General features: G+C 46.9%; 1 protein-coding gene across 2 annotated transcripts; it reads right to left on the bottom strand.

Moving 5' to 3' along the window:
• Positions 1-1,270: 1,270 nt before the first annotated feature.
• RNPS1 (RNA binding protein with serine rich domain 1) lies at positions 1,271-10,766 on the bottom strand. 2 transcript variants are annotated; one of them, XM_075718653.1, is made up of 7 exons: positions 10,738-10,766; positions 6,937-7,092; positions 6,445-6,636; positions 5,136-5,238; positions 4,198-4,351; positions 3,594-3,735; positions 1,271-2,282 (listed from the first exon to the last, which is right to left on the bottom strand). In XM_075718653.1, coding segments are annotated over exons 1-7 (855 nt in total). In that variant the 5' UTR covers positions 10,740-10,766; the 3' UTR covers positions 1,271-2,176. The 2 variants fall into 2 exon arrangements, with proteins under 2 accessions (XP_075574768.1, XP_009486210.1); XM_009487935.2 differs by lacking the exon at positions 10,738-10,766 and adding an exon at positions 7,416-7,486.
• Between the last annotated feature and the right edge of the window lie 322 nt (positions 10,767-11,088).

The raw sequence follows: 11,088 nt of genomic DNA, 5'->3' as shown, positions 1-11,088 counted from the left end.
CCAGTACCTCAGCGATCTCCCTTGGATGAAAGCTATGACTGGAAGAAAGTAACTAGAGTAAGTCCCTACCCCTTTTAACTGGTAAAAAAAGATGTGCACGCTATTGTTTTTCTGTTGTGGTCTCACCACTACAACACTGCTGCTCAACCACACAGAATTTTAATCAAAATCAAATTAAAATCAAAGCGATTTTAATCTCTCTGCATCTCTACCATTTCCTCAGCTCTAACACGTCAGGATATTCAATAAGCATAACTGAGGATGTTCTCTGTGGGAAACATCAGTACTGTATGCAGGTTTTGAAATGAAGGGATTCAGGGGGCCCAAGGGCTGAGCAAGGCCTTCCCGCTCACTATCATCTCTGTCCATCTGCACCTTTATGCTCCCGTTATGCCACAGGTGGGGCATCCTCAGACATCCCTCCTTTTGCACTCCGAGACAACCTCTGAGGAGGACGAGCCCCTACCAGCTCTCCACGTCACCGCGCCAGGTGACACCCCCCTCTGCCTACCTCCCACCGCGTTGCAGGCCCGGAGCCCCGGCCGGGCCCGCGAGAGCCGCCCGCCGCAGCCCAAGCAGGACTGACCCCGGGGAGGCGAGGGCTTCCAGCAGGATGCAGAGGGCAAGCCCGGGCGGACCCTCCAGGAAGCAGCTCTGCCACACGCCCTCGGGCCGCGCCACGCGGGGCGCCACGGCCAGGCTCCGCAGGAAAGCACCGAAGAGCGCCCGCTCCCGCTCCTTGAGGGCGGGCGGGCCCCCCGCCGCCGCCAGAGCGGCCAGCACCGCGCCCAGCGCCGCCGCGGACCCCTCCGCGGACCCCTCCCCGTCCCGCTCCAGCACCGCCACGGCCTCCCTCACAGCGCGCTCCAGCGCCGCCGCCGCCATGGCGCTGAAGGGAGCGACGCAGCGACCCCGCCTCGGTCTGCCCTCAACGGCAGCCAATCAGCGGCGCCTGCCCGCATGACGCTAGAAAAAAAGCACCGCCCACGCGGGTCTTAAAGAGACAGGTGCTCTTGGCGTGGGGGAGCTTCCCCCCTCCGGCGGCTCCAGCTCTGCCGCCCCTCGCGCAGGAGGGGGCAGCGCTGGTTTTACCGTAAAAATCCCCAGTAAAGGCAGCTGCTGGCCTCACTGCTTCTGCACAGAGCAAGGGGCTGGAGAAGGGAGCAAGGCAGGCTGGCTATTCTCAACCCTACTGCTTTATTCAATAGTCGCTCATCCTACACAAGTACAAACACAACATGGCCCAAAAGGCTACAAAGTGATACAAAACAAAACAAAACAAATCTTTATAGTATTGACTGTACAACAGGTGGTAAATTCTTTGCCTTTCCCTATGTGAACCCCAGTTAATCCAGACAGCATCACGGCCTCAAGCCTCCCTCTCTGCCTTGCAGCTTCCAGGCGACTGTAGCTCAGTTGCTAACTGAGATTTGCAAAAGCAGAAGCACTCACACCGTTTCACCAGGGGGTTGTGTAGGAAGTTTTTACCAAAACCCTTTAAGAAAAGGTGAAAAAATCACTTACAGGGGCAGCTACAAACCAGTTCTTAAGATTTACAGCTTCTTTTCTAAAGTACCACATTCAGTGGGTTGGACCATTGTTTCTGTGGTGATCACCTGGTGCACGCATTACAGAGGAGCTTCATCTGCAGAAACTAGTATCTGTTTGGGAACTGCAATAAAGCAACAACTTGGTATTTAAGTCTCAGGCAGATCTGGACTCCAGCTGCTCTGAAAAATCCTGTGCTGGCACCTAGAGATCAAGTTAACTGCTTCCTTGTCTTACCATACAGGGTTTCTGAAATAGCTCAAGATTTACATGCTCATCTGTACAGCGTGCTAAGCGTTTAGAAATCACCAAGCAGCAGCCTGCTAACTGGAGAAAGAGAGGCTGTAACACCTTTTCTTTCCATATCTGGAAAAGATGTTTTTGCAGCCTTTAAAATCAAAGCCATTTTAAAATAATTTCAATTCAATGCCAGGACAAATAGAAGTGGCACAGCAAAGGCTATCTACTGGCCAGGAACTGTTGCTCTCTCCTCTTAGGTTGCCTTCACTGCCAGGATACTCTCTCTCTCACACTCCTCCTCACCCAGACCCATTATAAAAAAAAAGGTACAACATTTAGTCTGACGGGATTTAAGTTAAAAAATAAAACGCTGTCCAGTCTTTTTGCTTTATCGTGAGGAGTTTGAGCTGGAGCGGCTGCGATGGCGCCTTCGTCCAGGAGATCTGGATCTTGATCGCCGGCGAACGGGGGATCTGCGCCTAGGAGACCGGGACCTGACAGAGAAGGAAGAGAAAGCTTTCATTAGGAGACAAGAGCAACAGGTTCCAATAATTTGTCAGCTCATCTACCACCTTTTCAAAAAACATTTCCCTGCCCCCCTCCAAAAAAACCTCACACACCATGGTAAAAGAGCTTCAGTGAAACACAGCCAGCTCCAGAAAGGAAAAAGGCAACTCAAACGCTGACTACACAGCAGGAATATTCTGGCTACCCTCTCTCTGCTTCAGGAAGTTGAAAGAATGTGTAATATCCAAAGAAGAGACAAGAAACTTGTCTTCTTCCCCAGGCAAAACAAGCTCAAGTTCATTCTACATGAGATTCTCCTTCACCTGAAAAGTCAGCTTTGACTCCTGAAATAGAGTGATATTCAGGGAAAGGATTTATCCAAGCCCTTTCAAACCACAGGGACATTACTTAGAGGAAGAAAACTCTAAAGAAATAGTTAAGCCAAGCTCTTCAGTGCTACAATCAATCTGTACGGCACCAGTATGACACCAAAGTTCCAGGCACAGAATATTAACAGAGCCTGAACAGGATAATGAAAGGTAGACTAGCGAAGAATACAAACAATGAGGAGGGAACACCACATCTAGCATTTGCCAGACCTCAGTAAAAGGCATGTTTAAAGGAGGACCAACAGGCAGTGAATCTTGTGCCACGTTAACTAGTTCTCATTTTTAAACCTACAGGTTCATAAGCAATCAAGTGGCTCGAACAAGCCACTTTTACTAGTGACAAGAATTTAAACAGATTTCCAAGACAGAGGAGCCCATCTAGATGCTGAGGAAGACTCTGGAAGACTTATTATCTGAGCACATTCAGGCAGCCCCAAGTCGCACAATGGGTGTGTGCATATCAGGTCAAATCTTGGGGTCAGTGTACTCTGCTCACCTGATGCAGAAGGACTGCTTTTTGGTCATGTGCCCATTCACAGAAATAACGGAGTGAGGTGCAAGGGCTTCAGCAAAGCAAGCAGCTGGAGCAGGCTGCCAAAATCACTCTGCCAGCCAGAAGTCTATGCCCCCTTCACCTCGAAGCATTTATGCAGAAGGGACTCCAGGGAACGGGCTGGAAAGCATCTGACATTTCCAACAGACTGCGTTCAGAGTGTAGACCAGAGCAGGTCACCCTGGTGCTAAGGAGTTAAGAAGTATAATCCAGGTTCAACTGATGCCCAAAAGGTGTTACTGCCATTTTGAGGGGAAAGTCAAGTCCAACAGCATTAAAATTGTCCCCGTGCCAAGTCTTTCAGTGATAACATGTTGTTACACTGAGAAGGAAATAGAAATTGTCACAGCTCTCACCTTCTCCTCATGCGAGGGGGTGATCTGCGCCACATAGGTGGTGGTGGCAGCATCCTCCTGGGTGGGCTAAAGCGTCTGGGAGGTGGCCTAGGCCGTGGTGCCAGCACAGCTGTGGCAGTGATCTCCTGACCATCAATCTGACCTTTTTAGGGAAGCACAGAAACACGAAGAAGTAAGTATTTTCCAACACTAACATCTACACATCACATTACTGCAACTCACAGCTTTGTCACAAACAAGTGAAGCATGAATCAGCCTAGAGTCCTATTTCCACCACCCGCTCAGGGGTTATTTTCACAAAGTCCACACACATACTAGACTTCTTAATCTAATATCCCATCAAATTGCAGTTCAGATGTTAACTGGGAAAGATTTTCACAGAAACTTAAATAATTTTATTACTGTTTGTTTTGAAAAAAAACCTGTTTTAATAGTTCTGTGATTTTTTGGATCTGTCCTGAACCACACAAAAGCCAAAGCCATCTGGGCTGAAAACAGTACTTCAGATCAGTTCCTTATCACCTCTAACTCATTTTCAGATCAAATTCATCTGCACCAGAGATTTTTAAAAGCACCCAGCCTCCTTGCAGCATTTGATACCTACCTCCATCCATGTGTTTCAGGGCTTTCTCTGCATCATCAGGGCTCTCAAACTCCACATAAGCATAACCTTTAGAGAGGTGTGGATTTAGCCTGTCAACTGGCATGTCAATCATTTTAATCTTTCCATAAGTGGAAAAAATTTCCATGATGTGATCCTGCAGAGAAAGAGTAAGTCTTAAGGATGTAGACCACACTTACTGACCAGGTCTGGCTGGCACAGAGCAGTGAATCCACAGCACCAGATTAGCTTTAAATCAATGCCACCATCAGGAAGAGACATATTTCATTGGCCATATGTGGAAAGCATTACCACTGCTTTCTCTACTGTTGCCTATTCAGTTCCTCCTCACATTGTTCCAAACCTTATGTTTTAGCAGCGTTACTGCTGCATGTCAACACTGGCTACAAAAACACAACTAGTGTAAAAATCCTCTTGGGGACCTGAAAAGGGAACTTACGCCCTCAGCTGAAAACTCTTAAGGTGCAATTGTTAATATTTTTTAAAAAAACATCATTTTTGCAGCACCCTAAACCTTTTACCTCTGAAGATCTTTACATTCTAGCAAAGACAACTCAAGTCAGCCCAGCTCTCTTCAGATCCTTTACCAAGAACCTCCAGATATCCTTAATTCCTCCAAGGTAATTTCATCTTCTACAGTTTTCTTCCTAGTAAGGCAGGATAAAAGGTCTGGAATACTGACAAAGCAGACAGACCTCTTAAGCACTACACAGTCTCAAAAGCCCGCACTGTATTTGACTCAGTAAAATGCTAACGAAATTTTCCTCACTGATCAATTTGGACACAAAGCAAGAATTTCCAACAGCAACAGCTTGGCAGCACTCTAGCAACACAAAAAGTTTTGAGAGCTTTAAAAGAGCCATTCACACATCCTCACAGAAGATATGGAAGCTTGATATTACAGGGGAGCATGCTGTTACCTTGGTCACGTTTCTAGTGAGCCTTCCAACATGCACTTTTGTAGGTCTGGGTGATGGGCTCCGCCTCTTCCGCTCCTTTTCATCTCTCTTGGGTGGCTTGGACCTGATTTTGACAACAGAAAATGTTTAGTTCTCAGGGAACATGCAAGACAAAACCAAGAAGCCAGTCATCACATGATAAAAAAGGTACCATTTTTCTTGGGAGGGCATCTTTTTTCTTAAGAAGTTACAGGTTAGGAAGTGCTGGGGTGGTAGTGGGGTATTCCACTTAGAAACACCTCAGGACTTGCATTTGCCTTGTCTGGTTTTGCTTTAGAACCTTCTGGAATTTGAGAGCCTTTTTTGTGAGTTTTCAACTTTACTGCAACTATGGTAACAAACACAAAATTTAGCAAACATTTCTTCAGAGTCGTTGGCTATAGTTAAAGAATTTCCCAGTTGTTAAAACAAAAAACGTTCTTTGCCTCAACAATTAAAGAGGCCAAATGAGGACATAAACACCAAAGCATACCACATCCAGGCAAATTAATGGATCTAATGATTTGTGTTTCTATATCTTCTGTTCACTACAGAGGTCCAGAAATGTCACAGTTAAAAAAAACTATTTAAGTAGCTGCATATCACAATTTCTTTGTAGTTTTTTAAAAAAAATCTGAAATGTAACTTTAATCTGTAAAAAATTCAGTATGCAGAAAATTTATATTTATGCTTCTTCCTAATCTTCCTGTCCATAAATTGAGGGATATACTAAAAAACCACACTGGCTCATAATACTTCAGTAGATTTTTATCAGCCTTCAGCACCTTACCTACAGAATTATCCAAAGGAAAAACTGTATGGACATTAACACAGTGTGATTCCTACCCTTACAGAAAAATGCTTCCTTTGCCCCCCCCAACTCCCCCCCCCAATTTAAGAATATACATATACACATGCACATGCATATACACCATTTTCAGCCCTGACTTTTCTGTTAGTCTTGGCGTAATTTACAGGAACCAAAGAACTTTACTCTCATCTAGTGCCCACAGAGTCCCATACTATTGGGGAAACATTGATTAAAACTGCCTCTACAAAATATAATATTTAAAATCACTCTTTAAAATGAGGTTTTTAATCTCTCTTCCTACAGGGTATACGTTTTGATTGTAAGCAAAAGGAGCACACCCATTCTAACAAAATTCAGATCTCTAAGTTATGGAGAAAGCAAATGGTCCTCAGAAAAAAAATCTATTCTGATAACAATCTTGTATTCTACATGGATATTAACCTGCCATCTGGTAATTCCTAGAAGGCAGATAAAACTCACTTGGAGCGGGAGCGTCTCCTGTTGTCATGTCTCCGTCGAGAGGGACTTGGAGATCCAGAGGAGCTGCTGGAACTGGAACTGCGTGAGGTGCTGGAGCTCCCAGAGCGGCTCGAGGCAGAAGAGGAGCTAGAGCCACTGCTAGAACCGGTGCTGGAACTGGACCCTGAACTGGAAGTTGAGCTGGAACGGGATCTGTTGGGGGGGAAGGGAGAGGAGGGGGCATAAAAATGACTGGAGTACCCAGAAAAAGAATGGCTGGAAAACTGATAGTTACAGAGAGTGAGTTAGAACAATGAAAACTGATGCTCAGTAGACAGCCAAAGGAAATTCATACCTAAAAAAATAAACCCCTTAAGTTAGACAAAACTGCACTGTGACTAACACAATGCAAGCTTTCAACAAGTCCATGACACAGGGAATGAAACGTACCAGAAATCAAGCTGGTGTTTTCTGAAAACACTGCAATTTGTTACTACCTGTAAAAGTAACTACCTGGTACTGCTGCTCCCACTGGAAGCACTGCGTCTTTTGCGTGTCTTGTCTCGACCACGATCCTTTTCACCTGATTCCTTAGTAGCTGCTTTATCCTTGGCCCGATCCTTTGATTTCTCTTCAGACCTATCCTTGCGCTTGGTTGGTGAGGGAGCCCTTCAAGAACAAATTGCAGAAGACATTGTTTAATACAGAAAAACACAAACAACAAAAAAACCCACATCCAAACAAAGAACAGAACAGCAACACAAAACATTGAACTTCAAATGTAACTCAAGACCAAGCATTAGGCAAGTTTGGACTTTTTAGAAAGGAAAATATTTTTGATTACAAAGCAATTTGAGGAAGACAGCTACAGCATACAGAAATTCACGCAGAAAGAGGTATATTTCCAAGTCCTCACCCTCACTGGGAGAGCCCTAGTACCCTGTAACATCCCCAGTTTTGTTAAGCCTAAAAAATTTGGACAGAATGATTACCTAGTGTTGGATTTTTTATTATTTTCTTTGAGTCCTAGCAAACTCTTCTTTTTCAATCCTGATAACTCCATTTCCCCTTCGGAGGTGTCCAAAGCAGCACCGAATGGGCCTCACTTATCTCAAATCTCACTTCTAACTCCTCGATTCTGAGAACCGATCCCTAATCGAGTGTAATAAACTCCAAAGAACAGCCTAGTGACAAGATAAAAGGGTTTAGAAACAAGAAATTAACAGATAGGCATAAAACAACAAACCCCCTTTGCAACAATGGCAGCACACTGGGCATCAACCGACTTCTATAGAGTACTTCAGTTACACATACTGTTACACGGCCGTTAACAGCCAACCTCTGTGCCTGCTCACATTGGCACAGTGTACCTCATGTAAAAGTCTGCATCTATACTTAAAGCTACCATTTTGACATTCACAGAAGTACAAAGGACCTTAATTATCCAACCAAAAAAATGGCAGAGGACATCCATTTCCTCTGCAAGATGTAAATGCAGCTCATGCCTCTTGACAACAGCCTTGTCTCCAGAGGAGTAAGCACTGGTTTTCTGCAAAGCCAATTTGGGCCACTTAGCGTATATTTGTCAGGAAAAAAGGGTTGTTGAGAACAAAACCCCCCACTGAATTACAGCTGCTTTCAGCCTCAACAAGCTGCTTCCAAAGCTCTGTCAGCCTTGGAAATACCAGATTAAAGGGCCCAGTTTGCTGCACTGCTGCAAGAGCAGATTCTACTTTTAACTTCTTAGCAGAAAGTAAACTGGATTCTGACCTCATCTAGCCCCAATCAGTTCCCTCTTTACTCAAGATCCAAAAGGAGACAAATTTAACACCCTACTATTTAACACTGAAATACTGGGCATTAGTTGAATTCCAGATGTTTCCCATGAGAGAGGTGCATCCATCACATATTCTGTGATGTCTAAACATGTTGCATTTTGACTATTCCACGTGGGTTGTTTAACACCTGCATTACAAAGCTGCCTCCAATGTATGTTTTAATAACCACTAAAAGAGCGTGGCAGATTTGATTTGGTGTAACACCCCTTATCTACCTATGAATGAAACATTCAGGAAATGGAAGAGTGGGCATAAGCATGTCTGAACTGCCAGGCTTATCTGAAGTGACATTGAATATTCACAATACTGCATGATGTTGAAAACATCTCTATCTCCACATGCATCACAGGCAAAATTAGTTAAGAAAAAAAACTCTCCAGCTCACTGCATCCAACAGTCTTGTTGCTTCTATGCTTCTGGTGTCAGAGTCTGGTATGCAATTACTTTACTCTCTAAATTGCAATTAAATTTATGTTTGGGAAGAGATCACTTCTGAACAGTTGAACTCACTTTCCAGATTTTCAGCTTCACAGTTTTCTCTAATACAACAACTCCAAAAAGCAACACAAATGAACATTCACAAACCCAGCTCTCTGAAGATCCAGAAGTCAAGAAACATCCATGCCTTTTTGCAGGGAGAACAGGAAACACACAACACAAATGTGACACCAGCAGGGCTCACTGGGAGAGGAAATGTCTTCTCTAACACCAGTGGCAGTAAGAAGGCAGTCCACAGACTGTTCCATAAGTGCTGCAAAGGTGACTAAGAAAAGCAAACCTGTGTATGCCATTCAGCTGTATGACATTTCTAACCAGCTCTATACCTGTAGTGCAAAGTGTGAGGGGACTGCACTTCAAAAATTGAAAGCCACTGCATGAGACCAGCTGACTCACTTGGAAGAACAGAACAGTCAAGTTTCTGGACTCACAAGGCCAAAAAACTTGACATTTTCCTTTCCCACCTTTCTTCTCCTATCACAGTCAGGTTTGTGCTATCTCTTCCTACACACTGACTTCTCTTGCATCTGTGGACTATCACAGATTTGTATGCTATCAGCTCAACCATGCAAAACTATCTATTATTGACTGATAGCTGGCTCCAGTTTTACCCCTGCTGGAAGGAGGGAAGAGAGAGAGCCCACATAAAGACCAGCACACGCTTTGCTGTTACCCAGCCTGCTGCTGGAATAGTAATACTTCAGTTAAACAGCTACCACTTTGGCACCACTTCTCAGGACAGGCACTACCAGACAGATTAGCCCTATGGTGTTTATACATTCAGCAAACTTCCATATGATGGTAAATGCATTTAAGCAGCCTGCAAACTAAACACTGTTTTCTCTCCAACAAAATATATGTACCTTTCTCAAAAATGCCACTTGCCTAGCTTACTTCAGTTGGAAACCTGAGCTAAGAGACACAGCCTGCGGGCACTTTCACCTGTATGTGTTCAGATATTCACTGGAAGATGTGGAAAGAATAATATCATAATCTTCTCACAGGCTGTATAACAACGCATTTCTAAGCAACACAATCCTACAAACACAATTTCCTACAATCAAAAAAACCTCTTAATTCCTAACAAGTCAATGTTTTTGCAGTACCCACCCCAAACCAAAAAGTCTAAAAGCAATCTACACAGGCCAAACATTCATTTCACACACACACCTCTCTGCTTTAAAGAGTTGACTTGCACTCTTAGAGAGCTGCAATTCTGTAGCAAAGGAAGCAAACTCAGCTCTCCCCCGGACTTCCTGCACGACTACAGGCAAGTCCTTTAATGGCAGTTTGCTTCAGATCCTCATTTGCAAAATGGGGAAAAGATTTCCTCGTGTGAGGAGAGGGTTCAATGCTCGGCAGTTCTGTGCAAAGTTACGGCCACTCGCCCAAGCTAACTACAGCGAGCAGGGCCGGAGGAGCACAAGGGCAGCCAGCTCCGCATCCCGGTTCGCACGCCATGGGGTACGTTACGGCGCCGGGCGGACCGAGGGCTTGTCGCTGCTGACCGCACCGTACATGTTGCCATACTATGAGCGAAGCCAAGGCGCGGGCTGAGGAACAGGGAGAGAAAAGCACAGACCAAGCACAGAGTCGGTTCAGAGCAGAGTCCGCACCCCGAGGCCCGCGCCGCCCGCCGCCTCCGCCAGGCCCGGCGCCGCCGGCCGGCCCGCCCGCCCCCGGGCCCGCACAGCGCTCCTCCCGCCGCCCCGGCCGCTGGGAGCGCCGAGACCCCCGGCCCCGGCTCCCCTCCAGGCCCCGGCCCGGCCCCGCCCCGTCCCAGCCTCCCTCCCTCCCCGCCCCCGGGCGCAGTAGGCCGCGGCGCCATCCCTCATCCTCGCCCCGCCATCTCCTCCTCGGTGGCTCCGGCGCGCCCCCCTCGGCACCCCCGCGCGGCGGTAGGGCCGCTCCGCGCCGCGGCCGGGCCGGATGGACGCCGATCCCCCGCGGCCCCCGCCCCCGTCCCCGTCCCACTCACATCCTCGGCGCCCGCCACTGCCGCCGCTCCAGACGCGTCGCGCGCGATCAACGCAGCGCAGGCGGGAAGGAGCGGCGCGCGCCGATGGCGTGACACGCCAGGGGAGGGGGATGGGAGCGGAGCTGGGCGGGCGGGTTTAAAGGGACAGGGCGGGAGAGGGTCAGGCTGTCCCGGGGCGGCGGGGCGAGGAGGCGAGTGGGTCAGTCAGGGTGCCTCTGGGTGGGTGAGGAGAGTAGCAGGTCAGTCAGTGTGTTCCTGGGGATGGGGAAGGGAGTGAGTCTGTCAACAGGCCAAGAGCAGGAGTGGGAAGAGAAGAAAATGGGCAATGCATTACTGCAGAGAGAAATCAGT

This window comes from Pelecanus crispus, chromosome 11, assembly GCF_030463565.1.
Source record: "Pelecanus crispus isolate bPelCri1 chromosome 11, bPelCri1.pri, whole genome shotgun sequence".
Classification (NCBI taxonomy): Eukaryota; Metazoa; Chordata; class Aves; order Pelecaniformes; family Pelecanidae; genus Pelecanus; species Pelecanus crispus.
This window is presented reverse-complemented; position numbering and strand designations above follow the sequence as displayed.

What these genes read in the sequence shown, in the direction of transcription:
- RNPS1 (XM_009487935.2), bottom strand. Translation starts at nt 7,486, where the DNA reads ATGGAGTTATCAGGATTGAAAAAGAAGAGTTTGCTAGGACTCAAAGAA. An exon ending in TCACTAGAAACGTGACCAAG is followed by an intron (nt 4,352 to 5,135) that starts GTAACAGCATGC and finishes CTTTCTCTGCAG; the next exon opens with GATCACATCATGGAAATTTT. An exon ending in CCCCCTCGCATGAGGAGAAG is followed by an intron (nt 2,283 to 3,593) that starts GTGAGAGCTGTG and finishes CTTCTCTGTCAG; the next exon opens with GTCCCGGTCTCCTAGGCGCA.